We start from the raw sequence: 21,967 nt of genomic DNA on the forward strand, positions 1-21,967 counted from the left end.
ATCTTTCCCAGAGCTGTGCAATCTTTTCAACAGAATGCTGATATTGGTCTTATACAATTTAATTTGGTTAACCTTGACATTTAAGAAACAGATGAGAACGTCTGCCTACTCTGTAAAGCATTTACTACTTTCTAATTAACAAAGCTGTTAGCCAAGGAAACAAATCAGAGCTGATTGCTAGGAGAGGCATCAAGTTATTAGAGGGGATCTTTTGTACTCCCTCATGCCATCTGGCACCCTCTTTCTACCCCTGGTTCTGTCTCTCGCCACCCCACCCCTGGTCCTCCTTTTCCTCCTTCACATCACAGTTTAAATTGTACCAGCAGGTTCTGTGAGATTATAGGAAACCAGGTGGTTCAAAGCACGAGACTGAACCCAAATGGTAGAGGAAGCTGATGCAGGATGATATGCTTCTCTCCCCTGGTGGGGATGGGACCTGTGAAGACAGAAACCTGATCGCACAGAAAAAGGGAAGGGCCAAGAATCAGGAGGGGTGCATGGGGTCGAAACAGAAAGGTACTGCTCCACAGTGCCTGCACCATGTAACTGGGTTTTCCAAAAATTCCTTTTCAAAATAAGAAAAAGTAGATATTCATATATTGGACACATGGGTAACACATGCAAACAAAAGCTGAATTAGCAATCCCTTCTCCTACTGATATTTTAATTCTCTAGTACAGTTTTAACGAGGATGCCACATTTTGCCAGAGGATGTAGTTAGTGCAGTTAGTACAGCTCTGTTTAAAAAAGGATTGGATAAGTTCTTGGAGGAGAAGTCCATTATCTGCTATTAATTAAGTTGACTTAGAAAATAGCCACTGCTATACTAGCAACGGTAACATGGAATAGACTTAGCACTTAATATGGAACCCAACATTGTGTAATTATAACATGGGTTATTTTTCCCTATATGCATCACTTTGCACTTATCCACATTAAATTTCATCTGCCATTTGGATGCCCAATTTTCCAGTCTCACAAGGTCTTCCTGCAATTTATCACAATCTGCTTGTGATTTAACTACTCTGAAAAATTTTGTGTCATCTGCAAATTTGATTATCTCACTCGTCGTATTTCTTTCCAGATCATTTATAAATATATTGAAAAGTAAGGGTCCCAATACAGATCCCTGAGGCACTCCACTGTCCACTCCCTTCCACTGAGAAAATTGTCCATTTAATCCTACTCTCTGTTTCCTGTCTTTTAGCCAGTTTGCAATGCACGAAAGGACATCGCCACCTATCCCATGACTTTTTACTTTTCCTAGAAGCATCTCATGAGGAACTTTGTCAAACGCCTTCTGAAAATCCAAGTACACTATATCTACCGGTTCACCTTTATCCACATGTTTATTAACTCCTTCAAAAAAGTGAAGCAGATTTGTGAGGCAAGACTTGCTCTGGGTAAAGCCATGCTGACTTTGTTCCATTAAACCATGTCTTTCTATATGTTCTGTGATTTTGATGTTTAGAACACTTTCCACTATTTTTCCTGGCACTGAAGTCAGGCTAACCGGTCTGTAGTTTCCCGGATCGCCCCTGGAGCCCTTTTTAAATATTGGGGTTACATTTGCTATCCTCTAGTCTTCAGGTACAATGGATGATTTTAATGATAAGTTACAAATTTTTACTAATAGGTCTGAAATTTCATTTTTTAGTTCCTTCAGAACTCTGGGGTGTATACCATCCAGTCCGGATGATTTACTACTCTTCAGTTTGTCAATCAGGCCTACCACATCTTCTAGGTTCACCGTGATTTGATTCAGTCCATCTGAATCATTACCCATGAAAACCTTCTCCTTTACGGGTTCCTCCCCAACATCCTCTTTAGTAAACACCGAAGCAAAGAAATCATTTAATCTTTCCGCGATGGCCTTATCTTCTCTAAGTGCCCCTTTAACCCCTCGATCATCTAACGGTCCAACTGACTCCCTCACAGGCTTTCTGCTTCGGATTTTTGCCTCTACAGCCAACTTCTTTTCAAATTCTCTCTTAGCCTGTCTTATCAATGTCTTACATTTACTTGCAGACTATTTACGCTACCAAAGTTCCTTGTAAAATGTGAACACGAATAATGTTATAATAATATTATATGTTTGTTAAATACTATTGTTACTTTCACTGTTCCTTGTAATAATGTTCAATAGTTGATTGTTATTGTTCTATGTTCTATGTAAAAAACCCCAGTCTAATCTACCAGACCAGGGCAACCTTTTCGTTACTTGTAAACCGGACTGATTTGTATTGCATACAGGAATTCCGGTATATAAAAATTAAAAATAAAATAAATAAATTTAACTTGCCAATGTTTATGCTTTATCCTATTTTCTTCTGTTGGATCCTTCTTCCAATTTTTGAATGAAGATCTTTTGGCTAAAATAGCTTCTTTCACCTCCCCTTTTAACCATGCCGGTAATCATTTTGCCTTCTTTCCACCTTTCTTAATGTGTGGAATACATCTGGACTGTGCTTCTAGAATGGTATTTTTTTAACAATGACCACGCCTCTTGGACATTTTTTACTTTTGTAGCTGCTCCTTTCAGTTTTTTTCTAATAATTTTTCTCATTTTATCAAAGTTTCCCTTTTGAAAGTTTAGCACGAGAGCCTTGGATTTGCACACTGTTCCTCTTCCAATCATTAAATCAAATTTGATCATATTATGATCATTATTGCCAAGCAGCCCCACCACCGTTACCTCTCTCACCACGTCCTGTGCTCCACTGAGAATTAGATCTAAAATTGCTCCCTCTCTCGTCGGTTCCTGAACCAATTGCTCCATAAAGCTATCATTTATTCCATCCAGGAACGTTATCTCTCTAGCGCAGTGGTTCTCAACCCTGTCCTGGGGACCCCCCAGCCAGTCGGGTTTTCAGGATGTCCACAATGAATATGCATGAGAGAAAATTTGCATACACTGCCTCCATAACATGCAAATTTTCTCTCATGCATATTCATTGTGGATATCCTGAAAACCTGACTGGCTGGGGGGGTCCCCAGGACAGGGTTGAGAACCACTGCTCTAGCGAGACCCGATGAGACCTGATGAGAGGTTGACTATACTACAATTGTAATGCAGTTTTTTTTCAGATTCATTGTCATTTTGTTTTCAGGATCAAATTAAAGACAACACAATTTTAAAATGTGTACAATACTTAACCCAAAACTGTATGTAAGTGGCTGTGTGCTATTCTATGCTGTGTCTGGGTCCCTCAGCCAGCTGTTAGAGGAGCACCTTAAGAAGAGGTCAGTGAAGAGTGTGGATGATTGATGCACACATAATAGTTCCATAGCATTAGGAAAAATGAGGAATGCACCCATAATACACACAACTGAATGCAGATTATGCTCTGTCATTCTCATATTGTTTCATGTTGAATCAAGAGCGCATCACTCATCATTGGTGGCCCTGTTGATCCTTTGTTAGATTGTTCATTGCCACAGTCCTGAGGATGCTAGAATAGAAAGAACAGGCGGACGAGAGAGATGAGGCCAACTCAGGGGCAATGGTGGTAAATGTATGCAAAAGAGGGGAGAATCAGGTGCTTAGATTCTTCCCTCCCCCCCCGGTCTTGGTCTATGGAAAAGTGGACAACCCTGGGCGACCTATGGGCCCATACCCCAGATATGTGAAGTGCCTAGCAATGCCCCTGGAAAGCACTTTCTCCTTTTAAACTGCTTCAAACTCTGCTGGTAGAAAGTGCCCACTATCCTTGTCTTTGAAAATTCGTCCCTAAAAACCACAGACCTTGCATTTCTTTAAAAGGCAATTAAATTATGAACTTTTATGAAAACTATGTGAATGGTCAGTAAGGGAGGGTTTAAGCCTGAACAAAAATGAGAAAAGAAACAGTGCTTTTCATGTCAACAGATCCCAAATTTACTTTTAAGTTCAGAGACCATCAGGCTTTGCGTTTTCTTTTTACTTGCCTTCAAACAAAACCTTAGAACCCTTATCACAGAGCACCGGCATCTAGAGTCACGTAATTCACGTTTTCCAAAGTTATTGCTATATACAGCATGACCTTTTGCAGCAAAATCCATCCTCCATGAAGAATTGTGACTCTTCGGGACAGGTAGAGACTACTGGGAGAGTTGCTGTAGCAGAATGTCAGTGTGAAACAGGTTGTGGCCGGACGCTTTCCTGGTTTCTCTAAAACCAGTATGGCTTCACCCTTGAAAGTCTGCCATCGTGTTTTATTTTATGTGAGGGCAACATTATCTTGACTTGCCATGACAAGCTGTTCTCTTTTTTTTTTAATTAGTTCATCTATTATATTTATAGTGTTCACGAAAGGTGCAGGGCTGGCAGCACAGAAATCAAAGCCCTTCATGTAGCCACAGAAAAGGTACAGCACAGGCCGTGGTGACTGCACATTTCTCCACAGTGTGACTCAGCCCTGCTCATGAAGGAGCACCACTATGGATAAGAGGATAATTCAGCCAGCATACCCTTATTGATCTTTGCAGAGGTGGCTAGTAAGGTGGCAATTAGAGAGGGTTTTTTTGGACATCTTTCCACTTGGACCTGTACTGACCCCAACAACTCATGTTGTAAAGGGTGCCGAGGAGACTTCAGATACTAATGCAATTTGGTCATTAAAGACCTGTGTCAAACTTGAACTAGCAACCTACATATTAAAGGTATAGCTCCTAATTTCCTGTGGCAGCTCAGTGGTAGATCCTGCAACAAGAATTAGAAACTCCTGTTCCAAATGTTCTGAAATTCAATGGGAAAACTGTGGCACATGTTGCATAAATTTGCATATATTTGCACACTGAATACATTTAATCTTCTTTATAAAATAGTTGTTTTCTGATTTTTATGTGTCTGGATAATTTATTTTGCTCTTTTTTGTCTGTTTTTAGATGAGGGAAAAGGGATCTCAGTGGGAAGGGAAGAGGATACAGGGAGGGGTAGGGAGGCATGAGATTGGCATGGGTATGGAGTCTCAAGGATGGGAGAGCAGAAACACAAGTGCTCACATAGCTAGGTCGGTCTGGCAGCCTACTCAGGAGATCTAGGAGCCTCACTAGAAATCATAGCTGTTTAGAGTAGGCTGGGAGGTGGAATGCATGTGAATGAGGCTATTACTCATTCACTCCAAATGCAAAAAGATAAATGTGCACCTCAGACGCACATTTATCGCTCAGGTATTAACGCCTGCCTGGAGCAGGCGTTAATAGCTGAGCGCATTGAAAAGAAGTACAGAAAAGCAGAAAAAACTGCTTTTCTGTTCTTTTTTAAAGTAAAAAAATAAAAAATAATTCGGCAGACTGCCGCATTATGAAGACTGACGCCGGTAAACTCGGCCTTGTTTTTCATAACCGGCCGTCTGCCAGTAATGAAATCAGCCGTTTATCGGCGGCCATTTTCATCACTGGCAGACGGCTGGTTATGAAAACCGACGCCGAGTTTACCTTCCTAGCGTGACCCCTTAATTTACATATTGCATGGCGCCCCCCCTTGCAGGCACCATGTGTGCGTTAAGAAAGCGGGCTCCGAAAAGTCAGCGCCCGCTTTCCGCGAAGATTATTGCATCGGCCCCTCAGTAAGGTAAACACATGTGGCAAGCACATTTGAAATAGAGCTTGTCCAAAAGAAGCAACTTAAGCTGATTAGCCTATAAGATCGTGCTGCTGGAATTATACAGTTCACCATCCGCTGACCAGATTTCACAATGCCATTTTATACTGTTGTCATTTCTTTTGGGCTTGCTTACCATTCATGAGGTCCAGGATGAAGCAGAGCTTGTCTGGTGTGTGGAAGGCATAGGTCATACAAACTATGAAAGGACAGTCCTGAAAAAAAATAATAAAAATAATGTTCTGAATTACCATAAAGATTATGCATTACATTTATTTTCTATAAACAGGTAACACAATAAGGGCAATTTTCAAAAGCAATTTACCCGGATAGGCTGTCTCAAAATTGCCCACCCTCTATTTGGGTAATTATTCCACACTACACGTACATTTATTTGCATTTTAATGGAGGATAAGAGAGAAGCCATCAGTATGAACTATATTTCATTCATGTAACTCCAACTGACATTTTTTTCAGAAAAGTAGGTCTTTGCTCTTGTTTCAGGCTTCCTGGTAGATTTCATCATCCTATAGAATGTGTTAGATTCCATCCCCGAGCCTAATTTTCAGACTCACTTACATGCTACAGATGGGTGAATTTCAGTTACAAAGGTTATTCAGGGTCCTTCCAACTATCTAGACATTTCAAGATGCATCAGTGATTTGTGGATATTGTTAACCACATAGCACATGCCTGCTGAGGCCAACACAAGCAAGGCAGAGATGTGAGGCAATCATGAACATTCATGAAAAATGTGTTGAAAACTGTTACACAGCTGAAATATTGGATCCTAAGCGGAAAGTATGCATTTCATTTATGCATTTTAATATATTTTACATTTCGCAAAATTGTTTGAGCCCAGACAGATGGAAAAACATACCTTGTACATGCATAAAAATGCACCAAAACAAAGTCTTCAAGTGTCTGATCCCGAAATAATGTTGAGGTCTGGGTCAGAGGCTGTCCCAATGAAGTCGGATATTTACTGGAGCTCAAAATGTAGATCTACTAAGCATTGTTCCCATAGACACAAAGAGACCTATGCAACTAAAGCAGTGGGCGCACTAAGCACTGGTCCCAGAAGATGTTAGCATATAAGCACTAAAATTGGTGCACATGTTGATAATAATGAAGGAATGATACATGCATATTAGGCTTTAATGGTAATATGGTAATAGCATGGTATGCTCTCATATAATTTACCACATTTAATGGTAATGTGGTAATAGCATTGTATGCTCTCATATAAGCACTATTTAGCATGCACTCACTACGACCTAAATTTTAAAACCTGCCTTGAACAAGATATTGAGATTTTAATTTGCTTGCTCTTGAAAGGGCTCGGCTGCCAACAAGCATTATGGCTGAAAGATGAAGGTCGTGTACAAGCGATAAATGTAAACATTAACCCTCAGGCTCTTGCACTATTATAAATCTTCCAGCTCTTCTTGTTGGAAAAGAAAAAGACACCAATAAATACTTTAGACCATCCTACTCAAATCCCCATTTATTCACACAATGAACATGTCTTTTCAAAGAAAAGGTTAACACAGGAGAAGCGTTTTTGAAACATCTGCGTATGCTTCACAATATATAAGAAATAATGGTATGTGGATCTCTAATAAAGAGCCATTCCGCAAAGTCTTATGAAATGTCATGATTATGATAGCCAATGCTTGCCCTGCGTTGGTCAGTTTCAAAAAACTGCAGGTTTCTGAGTCTTGAGCTGTAACAGATTTCTGCAAAGTCAACACTTCTTTCTGTTTGACTGCAGAGTTCTTTTCTTAAAGGTTTGAGCCCCTTCCAGACTGTATCCTTCTTGTTGTTGCAGTCTGAATCAAGCTGCAACTGCAAATCCTCCAATCCCCAATACATGGAGATTGCCCTGGCAGGACCCCACTGAGGTAAAGGCCCAGAAAAAGCACTGGAATCAGGGAAGCCCAAGGCAGGGCAGATTTCCCTCCATGGCGGGGCCGGTGCAAGGGTATTAGGTGCCCTAGGCAAACCTTCTGCCTCGCACCCCCCGGTCACACCGCTATAGCCAGACTCTTTATTCCTGGGGACCCACCCATCCGCCTCCCCAGGCTCCTCTTTGTATGTCCAAGCCAGCCTCGTGCTTTGCTCATCTTTGCTGCAAGCGGGATAGGCTTCGCTCGCGGCCCCACGTGGCTGCTCTTCGGCGCCCCCTACGGGTCGGCGCCCGAGGCAACCACCTAGTTCGCCTAATGGGATGCGCCGCCCCTGCTCCACGGTATCCATGAGATGGACGAGCCAGGGCTGGCCGAAGCACCTTCTAGCGCCAGACTTTCCTGGCTGTGTAACAGTATGGGTTGGTCATACTGGGTGCGTGTGGCACAGTCTCCAGGATGAGTTTCATTTCTTCTACGCTTTCCTCTTCCTCCACCTCTTTAGCTCATTGGCAGACTTCTGAAGTCTATGCATGTGGTCTGTTTTTCCCTCGTCTCAAGGTGTCTTTCTCTTGGGATCCAGATGCTCTCCGATGTCTGCCTTCAGGACTGATAACCAGTCCCATGTGCCAGGCTTACTTTGCAGCAAGGGGGGCTGAGCCATGAGAAAAAGAGGATTGTGCATGCTCACTTTAGCATATATAATGTCAACATACTATTTAGTGATCAGGCAGATAGGGTAGGGGCCCCTATACATCTTGGGTTAGCACAAACATTAATGTGGGTATACTACGGAAGCTAATTTTTTAGTGACTGTGCTAAATGGTTTAGCACATTACGCGACATTTTAGCACCTCAGAGTACGGAAAACCCATTAGAACAGCAGGCCGTTAGAGAATTAATTTGAAAAGAAAAGAGATGAGGAAGCAAACAGGATATTAAAAAAGTGCAGACTTCCTGTGCTGAGTGACCTTTCCTCCCCAATGTTTATATTTCTGCAATACTTGTAAATTCTGTGGTTTCATAATTCTTCATTAAAGGGCCATTTTCAAAAGGGATTTCCACAGGTAAACGGGCATTTACCCATGGAAAGAAAACCTCTTTGAAAACTGCCCCACTCTCAACATGGGGAAAAGAGGCAGTGTCTGGGGTGAGGTTAGGCCCAATAAATTACACTCAGTCAATGTTTTCCAAAATAATACCAGCTGATGGGCCGATGCCCTTTCCTTCCTCCCCCCCCTCCCCTCCCCCTGAAATCTTCACGTTGCACAAACCCCTTCCAGCAGGAGATTCCTTCTTCCCTCCCTCTTTAGGATGTCAAGCAGGCATAAAAGGAGTGCGCTGGCTGGGAAGCGCATCCCCTCCCGCCCTCCCTGTGGTACAAGCATTATCTGGAAGGGAAAGGGGTCGGCACAGATTTTTATTTTTGTTACTGGGTGCAGGTGAAAGGAAGGGAGAGCGTACTTTGGCTTTTATTTTTTTTTATGGGAGCGTAGCAGATCAGTCCCTGAATTCCAGCACTACCCGGCTAAGTTTATCTGAAACTCTTAGCCATAATAAATTTAGCCAGTCAAATTTCCATCAGCAAGACTGAGGTGAATATTCAGGTTCGGTGTGAAAATGATCCTAAGGATAACCTAAGCTGCTAAACTTATCTGCTCAGCATGCTTTTGAATACTGATTTCTGTGCTGTAATTCCTTGTTTCACTGAATTGCATTATTAAGGTTTTTAAAAGTCATAATGATTTTAAAAAGGAAAACTAGCAGCATCCCCGTGTACACGTGGAACAATACAGAATTAATGCAGAAAGATAATTGCAAGGATCATTATTTTAGGTTGGAGAACATTGGCCACTTCTTTTTCTCTGCACTGTGAAAGTTGCTACTGGGATTTTCCTCTATTGTTTCCTAAAGAGTTTGACCACATAAGTGCTTTTAATCGGTTTGGGCCATGTACATACATAATTAAATGAGGGAGTGTGAGGAATGAAATGTGAACAAGCGTTTTTAGCGTATTCCCTTAGTTTGGGCTAACATCACAGTGAGAGCATGATCTGTCGGTTTCCTTCAACCAATTGTAGATATTGGTGACATTAAAGTGTGTGTGGGGGGGGGGGGGGGGGGGGGGGGGGAGGGAGGTTTCAAAACAGCCCGCATAGTTGCAAGTGGATACTTTTACATGTGGACTTTGCACCAGTTCTCAAAGGGAAAATGCAGAAGTAGAAAAAGCCCTTTTGAAAATTGTTCTTTAAGTGACCAAGTCTCCACCTCGGGAAATGGGATAATGAGCTCAGGAATACATAATGAAGCCAAGAGTGTGTTACGGAACTCAAAGCAGAGGTTGGATGAAAATCCAAAAGAGGGATTTACATTTTTTCACAAACCTTCTGAATCACAATGTTTTTATACAGGTAGAAATTATATTTCTTCATCGATTATTAACAAAAAAAAAGTTTGTCAGTGAATCCTCTCTCAATTACTATCAGTAATATAGTAATGCAATAAGCGGCAAAACCCAATAAAATCCTACTATGACTTCTTCAGTCACAATTATTTAATAGTGAAACAATTGAAAATAGTAGGTTTTGTTAGAATATTTAGCAAATAATTGAGGCTAAAGAATTTGCCTTAGAATAAAATTAATTATGTTCAAGCATGCTATTTTTTTCAAACAATTATCACTGCATGTATTCAGTCCTTATTATCCAATAGGTCAAGAACAAAACTACAGTAGATAAATCCTTTCCAACTGAAAAGCACGTGGGATTACTGAGCCCAAATTATAAATCCAATTTAAATTCAATAATTATTGTGAGCATAATTTATGTTACTGACAGCATTCCTAGAACTTGGAAATTGGCATTGCTGGGCTGTATACTACAGAGTCTCTAAACAGAAAACAAGTTCCCAAACATTTTATTCAACTGCTTAGCATAAGAATTCTATTCACTACTTTCCAATCTGACGTTCTATAAACAGGTTTAGCAGATTTAATTTTGCTTTTTATCACAACATATTATTCATGAAGGGGTGAATTTTCAGTGATGTGCATTAAACTGAACATATACGGTCGCATCTACTCACCTCCATGCTATTTTATAAACGCCACTCATAAATGCATATTTTTGCTTTTGTGCACACATAGACAGGCTTAAAAAAGGCACTGTCTAAGGGCATTCTGGGGCAGGGGCCAACATTTATACATGTAATTTGCTATTTTAAAAGACATGCACACAAGATCTGTCAACTTACGCCATTTTACACCTGCTAATTATCTTGTGAAAGTTATATTAAACATGTTTATTGTGTACTTTTGGGTGGTTGGAGGTCTAGGTGAACTGGGGAGTCCAGTTGCAGAAAGACTGGGCCGAGAAATTGATAAAACTGTTAATGTTAATCATGTGAGCATGTTTTATTTCTATTTTTTTTTTATTAAACACAACACACCAAATATACTGATTTACATGAATGTCCTACTTTATTTTCACATGTAAAATATATGTGCTGTTATGATTCTGAGAGGTGGATCCTTAGTCTGAGGTAGAGTTGGCGCTAACTGAGAGAGAAGACTCTCACAGGTCCCTACCGTCAGAAGGTGAGGCTGTACTGAAGCGAGGGCCGGCTGGGGCTTCACCAATACCAGCCCCATTCCCCCCGGGTTGAGCCCTTGAGTACGTGGGGCCAGCTGGACTTAGGTGGACTTCCTTGAAGGCAGGAGAAAAGTCAATGTACAGTCTGAGGTCAAAAACCTGAGGGAGGTCGGAAGCCGGTCCAGACATGAGAGCCAGAAGAATGGTCGGAAGCCGGTCCAGGGGTTGGAGCCAGAAGAATGGTCGGAAGCCGGTCCAGGGGTTGGAGCCAGAAGAACTGTCCGAGGAAGGGAGCGGAAGCAGGAACCAGACAGGACGACAGGAGCAGGTCCGAGGAGGGCAGGCAGCGGAGCTCCGGAAACAAGAACAGGAACTCAGTATCAGGAACAACATGGAACCAGAAGCCGAGAAACCAAGGCAGGGTCTGAGGAGCAAAACTTACCTTAAATAGCAAACAGGTAGGAGGAGTCCACAGGAAGGAGCCATGACTATTTCCTGTCATGGCCCCTTTAGATATCTAAGCTCTGCCGCGCGCGCGGCTCTAGGGAGGCCCTGCAGGGGAGGAGTCAGCAACCAGGAAGAAGGCAGGCTGGGACGCGGCCAAATCAGCGGCGGCTGGGACGGCTGCGAAGATAGCGTCTGGGACAGCTGCTAGCTCCTGCCGGCACTTCCATAAGCCGCCCATCTGCGTCAGTAGGTGGCCGGCCCTGGTCGCGGACCCCTGCAGTCGGCGGCCATAACATGTGCATATATTTTTAAACTAGGGAGGAAAAGTACATGCGTTCAATGCATTGAAATACTCACTTTCAATGCACTGCGTGCATTCGGGCATAAGCATACATATGCACGTATATTGCGGGGTAGAGATACATGTATTCTGTGACAAGTTGGGTTATAAAATCCTATTGTATATCAACATGCTGCCATATATATGCATACATGCCGCCATTCACAGTTGTTTGAAAGTTATCCTTTAAATCTTCTGCTCTAAGTATCTGGTAATGGTTCCTATTAAAGAGAGCCTCGAAGGTCTCGCACCTTCTGCCTTTCTGCAAAAAAAAAAAATCTTTGGTACACGCAAGATTTCTAATTCTTAATACTTGAACACGACTCTCATAGTCTCTGACTATGGAAGGATAAGAAGTTTTGTTAGGTACCATTTCAGACCCTGTACTATTATGTTGGCATGTGCTGATTCTGGATTCAATTTATCCTTCATAGAGTATTACTGTTATATGATTATAAAATAGGAACAGGGGTAATATTCAATAAGCCGGCAAGCAGACAAGTTAGCCGGATAACTTGCCCTTATCCCAATGAATATCCCCAATTAAATTAATCCAGCTAACTGTAGCCAGATAACTCTAAACATAACCAGATATTCTTTTGAATATGAACGATTAGGAATGAAATTATCTAGCTATAATTAGCAGAGAACTGTAATCTTAAGTGGTGAAGTGGGGGCTTTAAAAAAAAAAAAAAAAAAGATTGCAGGCCTACTGGCCCTCTATGTCCCCTCCTTCCTCTCACCTGAGGTCCATATGTTCAGGCCTAATGGGCCAAGGCTGAAGCCAACTGCCAAGTTCCTTCCATCTAAGTGCCAGGACCAGTCCTGGTTTCTCCCCCTCCTCCACTGCCTTTGGATCCCATCAAAATTTGTAAAATGTTTGTAAGCTTTAGAGCCTGCCCCCTCAATCCTTACCCTCTCAGACTTTAATCTTCAGCTCAGATCTCAGTAGCAGGCTACTGGGACAAGGGATGAGTGCTTCTCTTGTTGCTAGAGCAGTGCTTCTAGAGAGCCATGCTAGAAGCACCGGGCCTGGGTCATGATAGGCCGCTACTGCGTTCTGTGTTGAAGATGAAAAAAGACTAAGGTACTGGGAGGGTGGAAGGGTAAGGGTTGGGATGAGTGAGGGGGGTGGTGGAGGGGGGGGGGGGGAATGCCCTGGGGCTTATAAAATTTTTAAAATATTGATCCAGGAGAGGGGGTGGAAGGGGAAGGGGGAGTGACTGAGACCAGGATTGGCCCCAGTGCTTAGATTTTTCAAGCTCTTGGAGGGGGCTCGGCGAGAGGGGGGGCTGCAGCTTTGACCCAGCAAAGCCAAACAACTGGACCATAGGTCAAAAGGAGGAAGAGGAATATGTCTTTTATTATAATCTTATGATTTTCTGTTTTATTTTTAGAATAGATTACATATTTTATTTACAATGTTTGTTTATTTAATTTTATCACTTTCATTTTATGTATATTTAATCTGTTATTATTTGTATACATGATGTAAACCGGTATGAAGCTATCACAAATATCGGTATATAAAAATAAACAAATAAATATGTTAGGACCAGTAGGCCCGCAACCTTTTCTTTTTTGATTTTTAATATTCTTTTGATAAAGCTGGTTACAACTAAAATTATCTGGGAGCACGTTACTGGATTCATTTAGACCTGTTCTTTGGCTATCTAGAGTTAGGCAAATAACTTATCTGGCTCCTAATATTAGCTATATAAATGTGCATAACTTTTATACAGATAAGAAAGAGGAATAATCAAAACTAGCTATTTAGATGGATAACTGTGGTGTAATTCAGCTAAATGGCTTTGAATATTAACCTCAATATGTAATACAAGCCGTTAAGCCCGTTAAAACGGGCTACATTACATTTTGTTTTCAGTCCATTTTCTAACACAGCACCCTTCTACACTTTTTCTCCCTCTCTCCCCCTTCCCCTCGTTCACTCCTCCCCTTTCCTCCACTCAGTCTTACTCACCCTCTGTCTCCCACTGCCTTCTTCCCCTCACTCTCACCTCCCTCCCCTTCCCTCAGTCACTCCCACCTCTCTCCCCTCTCTCTCCCCTTCCCTCAGTCACTCCCCACCCTCTCTCAATCCCATCCCCTCCCCCTCAGCCCTCCTCCACTCCCTTTTTCTCTGCTCCACAACTTCTTACCCTTCCACTTACTCACATCCCTGTCTCTCACCTCTCCCTCATTCTCCCTCTCCCCCTTCCACTTACTCACATCCCTGTCTCTCACCTCTCCCTCATTCTCCCTCTCCCCCTTCCACTTACTCACATCCCTGTCTCTCACCTCTCCCTCATTCTCCCTCTCCCCTCACTCTTCCCCACCCCCCTACCTCCCTCCCACACACTCACCCACTCCTCCCTCACTCTCACTCAGTCCCTCCCTCCCCCTCACTCAGTCCCTCCCTCCCAGTCCCTCCCCCTCACTCAATCCCTCCCTCCCTCCCACTCAGTCCCCTCCCTCTCACTCAGTCACTCCCTCCCCACTCCCTCTCTCCGTCCCTCCCACTCCCTCCCTCCCTCTCTCTCCTCCCTCCCTCGCTACTGACCGCCGCCCGCCGCCTGCCGCCGCTACCGCCTGCTGCCGCCGCCCGCTGCCGCCACCGCCACCACCATATTTTTTTTTCCTGACGCTGCCTAAGACCAACGTGCTCGCCCGCACATGCGCAGTAGAGCTGCTCTCTACTGCGCATTTGCGGCACGTCGGTCAACCTTCATTTATTAGGTTGATAAAACATCTTCTGACTGCATTTTGCTCCTCCTCTTCTAGGCTTATAGCTGAATTAGAATCTGCTCCTTCTGTGGTTGTGGTGCTATAACCTTCATTTGCAACTATCCAGTGATGTTTTTGCCACCTTTAACTTCTCTGCCACTTTTTATTTAGCTCCAGCACTGCAGTGACAATCCCCATGCCAGGGACCACAGACTGAGGCTTCCTTCTGGAACCCAGCATGCATGCACATTGAGTTTGACCATTTGGTGTCACTATTGCACAAGGGGTGGAACTCCCCCACTCCCAGACCTAGGGCACTGCACGCTGTCTCCAGAGTATCCCCAGCCCTGACAAGTCTAAGAAGTTGAAGCCAGGCCTGGGAATTGAATCCAGCTCTTTGCATGATAGCAAATAAATAGCATCTCTGCCATTGATCCAGTGGGCATTTTAGCCATTCTAAGTACTTATTAATCTAATCACCTCTATTTTTTCCTCTCAAGCTCGTCTCCATATCTGACAATGCTGCAGCCTCTTAAATCTTATATTTGAGTTTTTGTGATAAGCTCTGGCAACACTTTATTGTTGTCAGTGTCTCTGTGATCTCTGCTGACCTTTACTGAGTATTTTGAAGGCTTCAATAAATGCATCTTTACTACAGTATACAGCCTGCAACTGTGTTAGAATACATTATATGGAGCTGTGGACACCACTAATGATAGAAGCAGAGAAATACAATAAATCTAAATTATTGAAATCATGCTTGCAAAACATTCCAAAGCAATCTTTTGGCAAGCCATAAGTCGATGCAGCTGAAATGTAACGGCAGAGGCCACAGACTGAAATAAAAGACTGAAATTATCCTTGGCTGTGACTGTTACTTTGGACTACTGGAAATGTCTACACATAACTGCAACTAATCCGATTTCCATTTCAATTGAATTATGGATATAAATATAAAGGCACTTTACCGGCTCTGCATTCTGGAGCATATTTCTCAAAAATAGACAGAGAAGCTCAGCGCTCCATTAAAGAAATGACAGATAATGAGAGAAGATTTTTCCAGCAAGGATGAAAAATCACCCTCAAACAGCAGTACAAAAAATAGACCTTCTGAGGAAAATGTTCAGAATTGTTTACCTAGGTAAATAGAGATTTGCCCAGTTAATGACAACCAATAATAATGCGCTTCCAGAAATTAGCCCTCCTTGCAGTAGCCAGGTTTCTGTCTGGGGAGGTAATGCACATTGACATTTTTAACTGCATGCACGCTCTTTTGTCCCTGATCAGCCACACACAGAATTAGCGGGTAAAAAACACACACCACTTGTACTCACATACTTGTAGCTTATTTATAAGGCCCTTTACAATAGTGTAAGGGAACCCTCTAATCTGTTCCTTACTATTGTAGGAGCCCTACAGCTCAGAATTAGTGCTCTCAAAACACTGCCCCTGCTTGTGAGGTCAGTGTAGATAAGAGTGGTTGGAGAGTTTCGGCAGCCCCCAGTGGAGTTTCATAAGTCTGATAAAACTCCATTGCTCAGCGAGTGCAGAGGGAGTCAAGAGAAGCCCGCTTGCCAATGCAAGTGCCTAAGGAAGAGGGGAATTCCTGTCCAGGGAAGGGGACTGGGGCCCAAGGTCAGGATTACCTACCCTGAAAGGTCTGAAGTGAAGAAGAAGCTGAAGAAGAAGTGGAGGTGGAAAGTCCTTAATCTGACCTATGAGGATTCTTGGAGAAGGATCAATGAGTGAAGGAGTTTGAAAAAGGAAAACTGTGCATCTGAAGAAGGAGTCCAAAAGGAATTCCCGGCTGAAAGCCAGAAGCTCATCTGGGTTGGAGAAGCTGCTGAGAGAAAAAGGAGAGCTGCCTTCAGGGCAGGCAGCTGGGAAGACCCAAGGGAGGAGGGTTCCTGTCCTGAGAGGAGACTGGTTTGGAAGGGGAGTAGATTGTTGCTGAAAGTGACTGAGATTTGTTTTTTGTGCTTTTTTTCTTTGTAGTACTGTCTGGTACCCTTGCCATTGTGACCCAGTAGGACCATTCATGGGACTCACTAAACCACATTTAATAGCAACAATATCTACGTCTGCCTCTGTCATTAGGGCTTTTGTACACATAGCCTTCCAGCTACTCCTCCTTGCCTTGCCTACAGGTCTCATAAACATCACACCTGTTCCCCTCTTGTTGTTGCTCAAGAGGAGATTAGTAAGAACCTCACTTCTGTATTTCTCCAAAATTTTCACTTCTTCATTGGAGGTGATAACCTGAATAAATAGTCAACCATCCTTCATTCTCCTTTTCTAGTTTAAACACCAGTCAATGTATGATCTGAATTTCTCACCTAGAGTCCTTTTTCCTCTCACAGAAAGATATAGGTCATCACTACACTGTAGCCTTTTATTGTTCTACATATGGCCCCAGCTCCCATTATACCCACAATCCTCTTCTTTGCAACGCATTTTGAGCCACATACTGAAGTTGGTGATATGGCATACATTTTCTTTTCTCTTTCCATGAACAAGTAATATCAAATAAAATGCCATAGTCTTTGTCAGGTACCTAAGCCCTCTTCTAAATTCTTAAACTCCCCCTGTACTGCACGGTCTCCATTTTTAGCCAGGTCCTTTGGTCATGAAGAAGACTGACTTCAGCTTTAGAATCCCTTCTTTCTTCTTCTATAATACTAAGAACCTGGCTTTATTCTTGCTAGATGAGGATCCTGGTAGACCTATGACCATTGTTTCCCTCCAAATGTGCCCCAATCTAATGTCTCTGATAATGAGACCCCAAACAGCAGATGTTTTCTGTTATTATGGGATCTTTTGACAATGCCTTTGGATTTTTGTGTAGAACAGGTGTCTTTCTTCAACTCTATTACCAATTCAAATATATTTTTTTTATTATCCATATTCAATGCCATGACGTTATTTTGTATCATTTGATTTTGGGAAAAGAAGTCTTTGCGTCACAGGTCTTTTCCAATGGAGGGAAGTAATTCAAATTTTAGCTAATTCCTTCATGAACTGAGTTGACGTATTCTGTGCATTGCAGAGAGCTGCAGACAGACAGCACAAGCTCAAAACCTCTATATGGTCTGCCTGAGAACTAGAGCCCCCACAGTTATTACACTGAATAATTATTGTATCAAATCTTTTATTTCAATGTGGAATTCCAGTAATTTTATAAAGAATCCTAAATATACTGTCCAATATTACTTAATTTAATTGAGCAATGATTTGCAAAGCTCTGCCTTCTACCCTTGGAAGACTACATAAGAAAAGCAGAAATTGTGTGGATGGGACTCTAACTGCGACATAGCTCATGGGAAAAAAATAATTTTGTATGCAAATGCAATTAAGCTACCTACACAAACAACCAACAGAAAATTAGCAGAGAGATTTGCTTGCAATTGGGAGAAACCATTCCTTCCTCTATGTCTGACAATAAAATACAAATATGAATCTCTGTCTAAGTAGCAGACTATGAAACTTTTGCCTGTACCAGCTACATAATACAGAAAAATAAAACTGTTGCATTAGGTTTATATTCCCTGAATTAAGACTCCAATCTTGTTAGTCAGGAAAACACATAATAATTTGCTTTCATAAACTTGGTCAATAACAGTTTAAAATGTTTTTATTTGAAGTACATTACTATCCAGCTTATTTATATTTCACTGAAATTTGATAAACCTGATTTGATTTTCTTTCAGAATGATTCCTTGATTAACTTAGTTTCCTCCTGATTGCTACAAAATATTTTAAAAAATCTATTCAAACAACATTGTGCCCCAATGTTAGAGACATGACGAGACAACAGACAGTGGTTCTAAACCTTTCCTCTGTCGAAACACACCTAATAGTTGGTTTTCACATGCGTGACACACTGAACACATGATTGTCACAGGGCTAAATGTAAACATATAGGGGCAGATTTTAAAACATACGCGCGCGGCGTACATTTGTGCGCACAACCCGGTGTGCACAAATGTACGCCTGATTTTATAACATGCACGCAGCCACGTGCATGTTATAAAATCAGGGGTTGAGGTGTGCAAGGGGGGTGCACACTAGTGCACCTTGCGCACGCTGAGCCCTCGGGGAGACTAGCTGTCTTTCCCCGTTCCCTCCCCCCCCCCCCCCCCAACCTTTCCCTCCCTTCCCCTACCTGCCCAGCCCGGAAAAAAAACCAAACCTTACTATTATTTCACAAGTTATGCCTGTCACAGGCAAGCGTAACTTGTGCGCGACGGTCAACTGCCGGCGTGAGATCCCCTGCACAGCTGCTGTGCCTGAATCCTTGGCAACGCCTCCCGCCATGCCCCCGGACTGCCCCACCATGCCCCTGGACCGGCTGCCCTGCCCCACCCGCCCATTCAGAAAAGCCCCGGGACATACGTGTGTCCTGGGACTTTATGCGCGCCGACGGGCCTTTTGAAAATAGGCCCGGCACGCATAACCCACCCCCACGCGTGTAAATCCTCGAAAACCTGCTCCATAGGGCTGGATTTTAAAAAGGTTTTGCGCGTCGGGCCTATTTTCAAAAGCACAGCAGCCATTTGCCGCTGTGCTTGGGGTCGTGCACCTGCCAAGAGGCAGGCGCAAAAGGTAAATTAAAAAATTTGGGGGCGGCCTGGGAGGGAACAGGGGAAGGCAGCGCGGCTCGACGCACGCAAGGTGCATAATTGTATACCCCCTTGTGCGTGCCGACACCCGATTTTCTAACATGCGGCGCATGTTATAAAATTGGGCATATGTACGCACGCCGGGTAGCATACGCACATGTAGGCCGCACGCGCTTCTTTTAAAATCTACCCCATACTCTACATCTACAGGAATCGCCCTGACCCCCCAACAATGGGTGCAGAGCAGAACTAGGACATTCCCCGTTCAGTTCACCATACAAAAAAGATATTTCTAGTGTCATCTCAGTAACAGCAACATCAACTCTCTCTCCTACCAGGCGCAATAGCCCTCCTTATGAAAAGACAGTAAATTACCACCAATGCATGTCCTATTGAGAAAACACAATAAATAAGATTCATTCAAATGCTAGTAAAATAACTCATCTCAGTCTCACACATAGAATTGACCTTCACCAAGTACAGAAAGACCACAAATTACAAATATAGAGACAGAAACTGGAATGGAAACCCAAAAAAGCCACTCTGCATGCAGTGCAAAACTGAAGAAATGGAAACAGGATCTGCAATAATGTACACAATCTAATGCATAAAAAGTAACACCTGCAATATGGAACGCACTCAAACAGTAACAACCCTACCTATGAAAAGGCAACACTACAAATATTTAACCAGTCCCTAAACACTAATACACCTTCTATTAGGAAAATAGATCAAGCCAAGCTACAAAAGTTCTCTTTACAGAAACTAGAAGCTTACAGAACACTCTTACCTGGGTCACACAAGCAGGTCACAGACAGACCCTCACCAAACACAGAATAAAGTGACCATCAAGTTAATGTTTTTGTTTTTTCCATTGTTGCACTGCATACACTCAGTCTGGCTTCTTGTTGTTTCCAGTTTACTTTTTGTCTACATATTTCTATTTATATATTCCTCAAGAAATATAAAATAATAATTCTAAAACTAGAATAATAAATATAATAAATGTTTCAAAACAACTGATAAATAGAATAACATCCAATCATTAAAAACTTACAAAATTATTAAAAATTCTCCAAACACCAATAAAATATTTCAAACAGCAGACACATCATATAACACCCAATAATTAAAATGGCAGTCAATCAAGAAAGATAAACTTAAAAAGCCACCTTTACTTACCTTCTCCAGCAACTCTCCTACTCCTTTCCCTTGTAGGCCAACAGCACACACCAGAAGCAGCAATGGCTGCTGAGCTCTGTCCTCACCTCTTCCTTAAGGCCTATGACTAGTCTGCCTCACATACACACACACACTCTTTCTCACACACCAGCCATCTCCCCGACCAGTCTCTCCTTCTTTCACATACACTAGTCATCTCCCGACCAATCTCTCTCTCATATACCAGTCACTACCCTGACCATTCTCTCTTTCTCACACACAGTCACCTCCCTAACCAATCTCTCTCTCACACATATACACCAGTCACCTCCCTTACCAATCTCTTGCTTTCACACACAACAGTCACTTCTCTAATCAGTCTCTCATACATACTTACACACACAGTCCCAATCACACACATTCTCTCACACACTTACACACATGCTGGCTCACTCTCTCTATCTCCTCACTCATCCCAACCCCAGCACAAATGGCAGCAACAGCACGAGTCTTCCTGGATCTGTATTGGGTAACTGAGAAGGGCAGCCAGTGTGCTGCTATTAAAGCACAGTTGTGACAGGCTGGGAACTGCAGTAGGAGTGACTCCCCCAGCCCCGCAGCGGTAAGAAGGCAGCACACAGCTGTTTGCCTGTGCTGTGATCATCACAGTGCAGATCAGTCTGCTGAGAATGTGGCCGCAGGGATTTCCTGCCCCGCGGCTATGTGGGAAATCCGGCGATTAGCTGCCCAAGTCTGTGGCGGTGAAGGACTCTCTCAGAAAGGAGACGGAAGTGCTCTCGCGATCTCAAGAGGTGGAAGAGCCTTGGGACACGATCTCTGCAGCAGCAGCAGTAGCAGCATGGCCTTTCTTCTTCCCGCATGCCCACTGAACATCACTTCCTCTTCCGGGCCACAGGGGTGGGAAGAAGAAAACGTCATGTTGCTGTTGCCAGCTTCCACGAACACTGCTACCGCTCCCCTCTGGGCTTGAATGTGCTGATAGCCAAGGCAGGTATGGCTGTCGAAAAGTTGTGTGCATCTCGCTGGGGTGGAAGAAAGGGAGGGAAGACCAGCGGGAGACCAGGAAGAGAGCTATGCACCTGCCGGTGCTTAGCGACACACTGGTTGACAACTACTGCTATAGATTACATTTTAAAAATATGGCGATAAATGTGCAGTTAGGTGCACTACTAAAAATGTGCTTCATTATATCTGCGCGATATCACTATTAAAACATGGCGCTTTCCATATTACTCTGGCTGCATAACAAAATCTACAACAAAATCTTGAAAAATGGAAAGCAACGGCAACCTGCTTGCATAACTAAGTTGCAGTTACAGAACTTAATTTTAATGTATTTATAGTCCACCTTTCGTGACTGGTCAGCCACTTCAAAGCAGATGCCATGCAGGTATTGTAGGTAGAAAAGGGCAGGTCTCTCCAAATCACACAAAGAAAGCAGCAGAGTTCGGACTTGGAGTATGTCCTCTAACATTCCCTATTCTGAGTAAACTAGTAAGCTGCAGGCTCATCCAAGTATAGTTTACTAGTGCACTGAAGTCACTGTTAGAGATGATGGCAGAAGTAATAATAAC

At 42.9% G+C, this 21,967-nt stretch overlaps 1 protein-coding gene across 4 annotated transcripts in view; it reads right to left on the minus strand.

Moving 5' to 3' along the window:
• Positions 1–21,967, minus strand: part of GRK3 (G protein-coupled receptor kinase 3) — a 551,671-nt gene that overhangs the window by 58,222 nt on the left and 471,482 nt on the right. For all 4 annotated transcript variants that reach the window (XM_029620117.1, XM_029620115.1, XM_029620116.1 and 1 more), the window contains one exon: positions 5,721–5,799. In XM_029620117.1, the coding sequence (XP_029475977.1) occupies positions 5,721–5,799 (79 nt within the window). The remainder of the gene's footprint in view (positions 1–5,720; positions 5,800–21,967) is intronic.

Source organism: Rhinatrema bivittatum, chromosome 11 (genome assembly GCF_901001135.1).
Source record: "Rhinatrema bivittatum chromosome 11, aRhiBiv1.1, whole genome shotgun sequence".
In the NCBI taxonomy this organism is placed as follows: Eukaryota; Metazoa; Chordata; class Amphibia; order Gymnophiona; family Rhinatrematidae; genus Rhinatrema; species Rhinatrema bivittatum.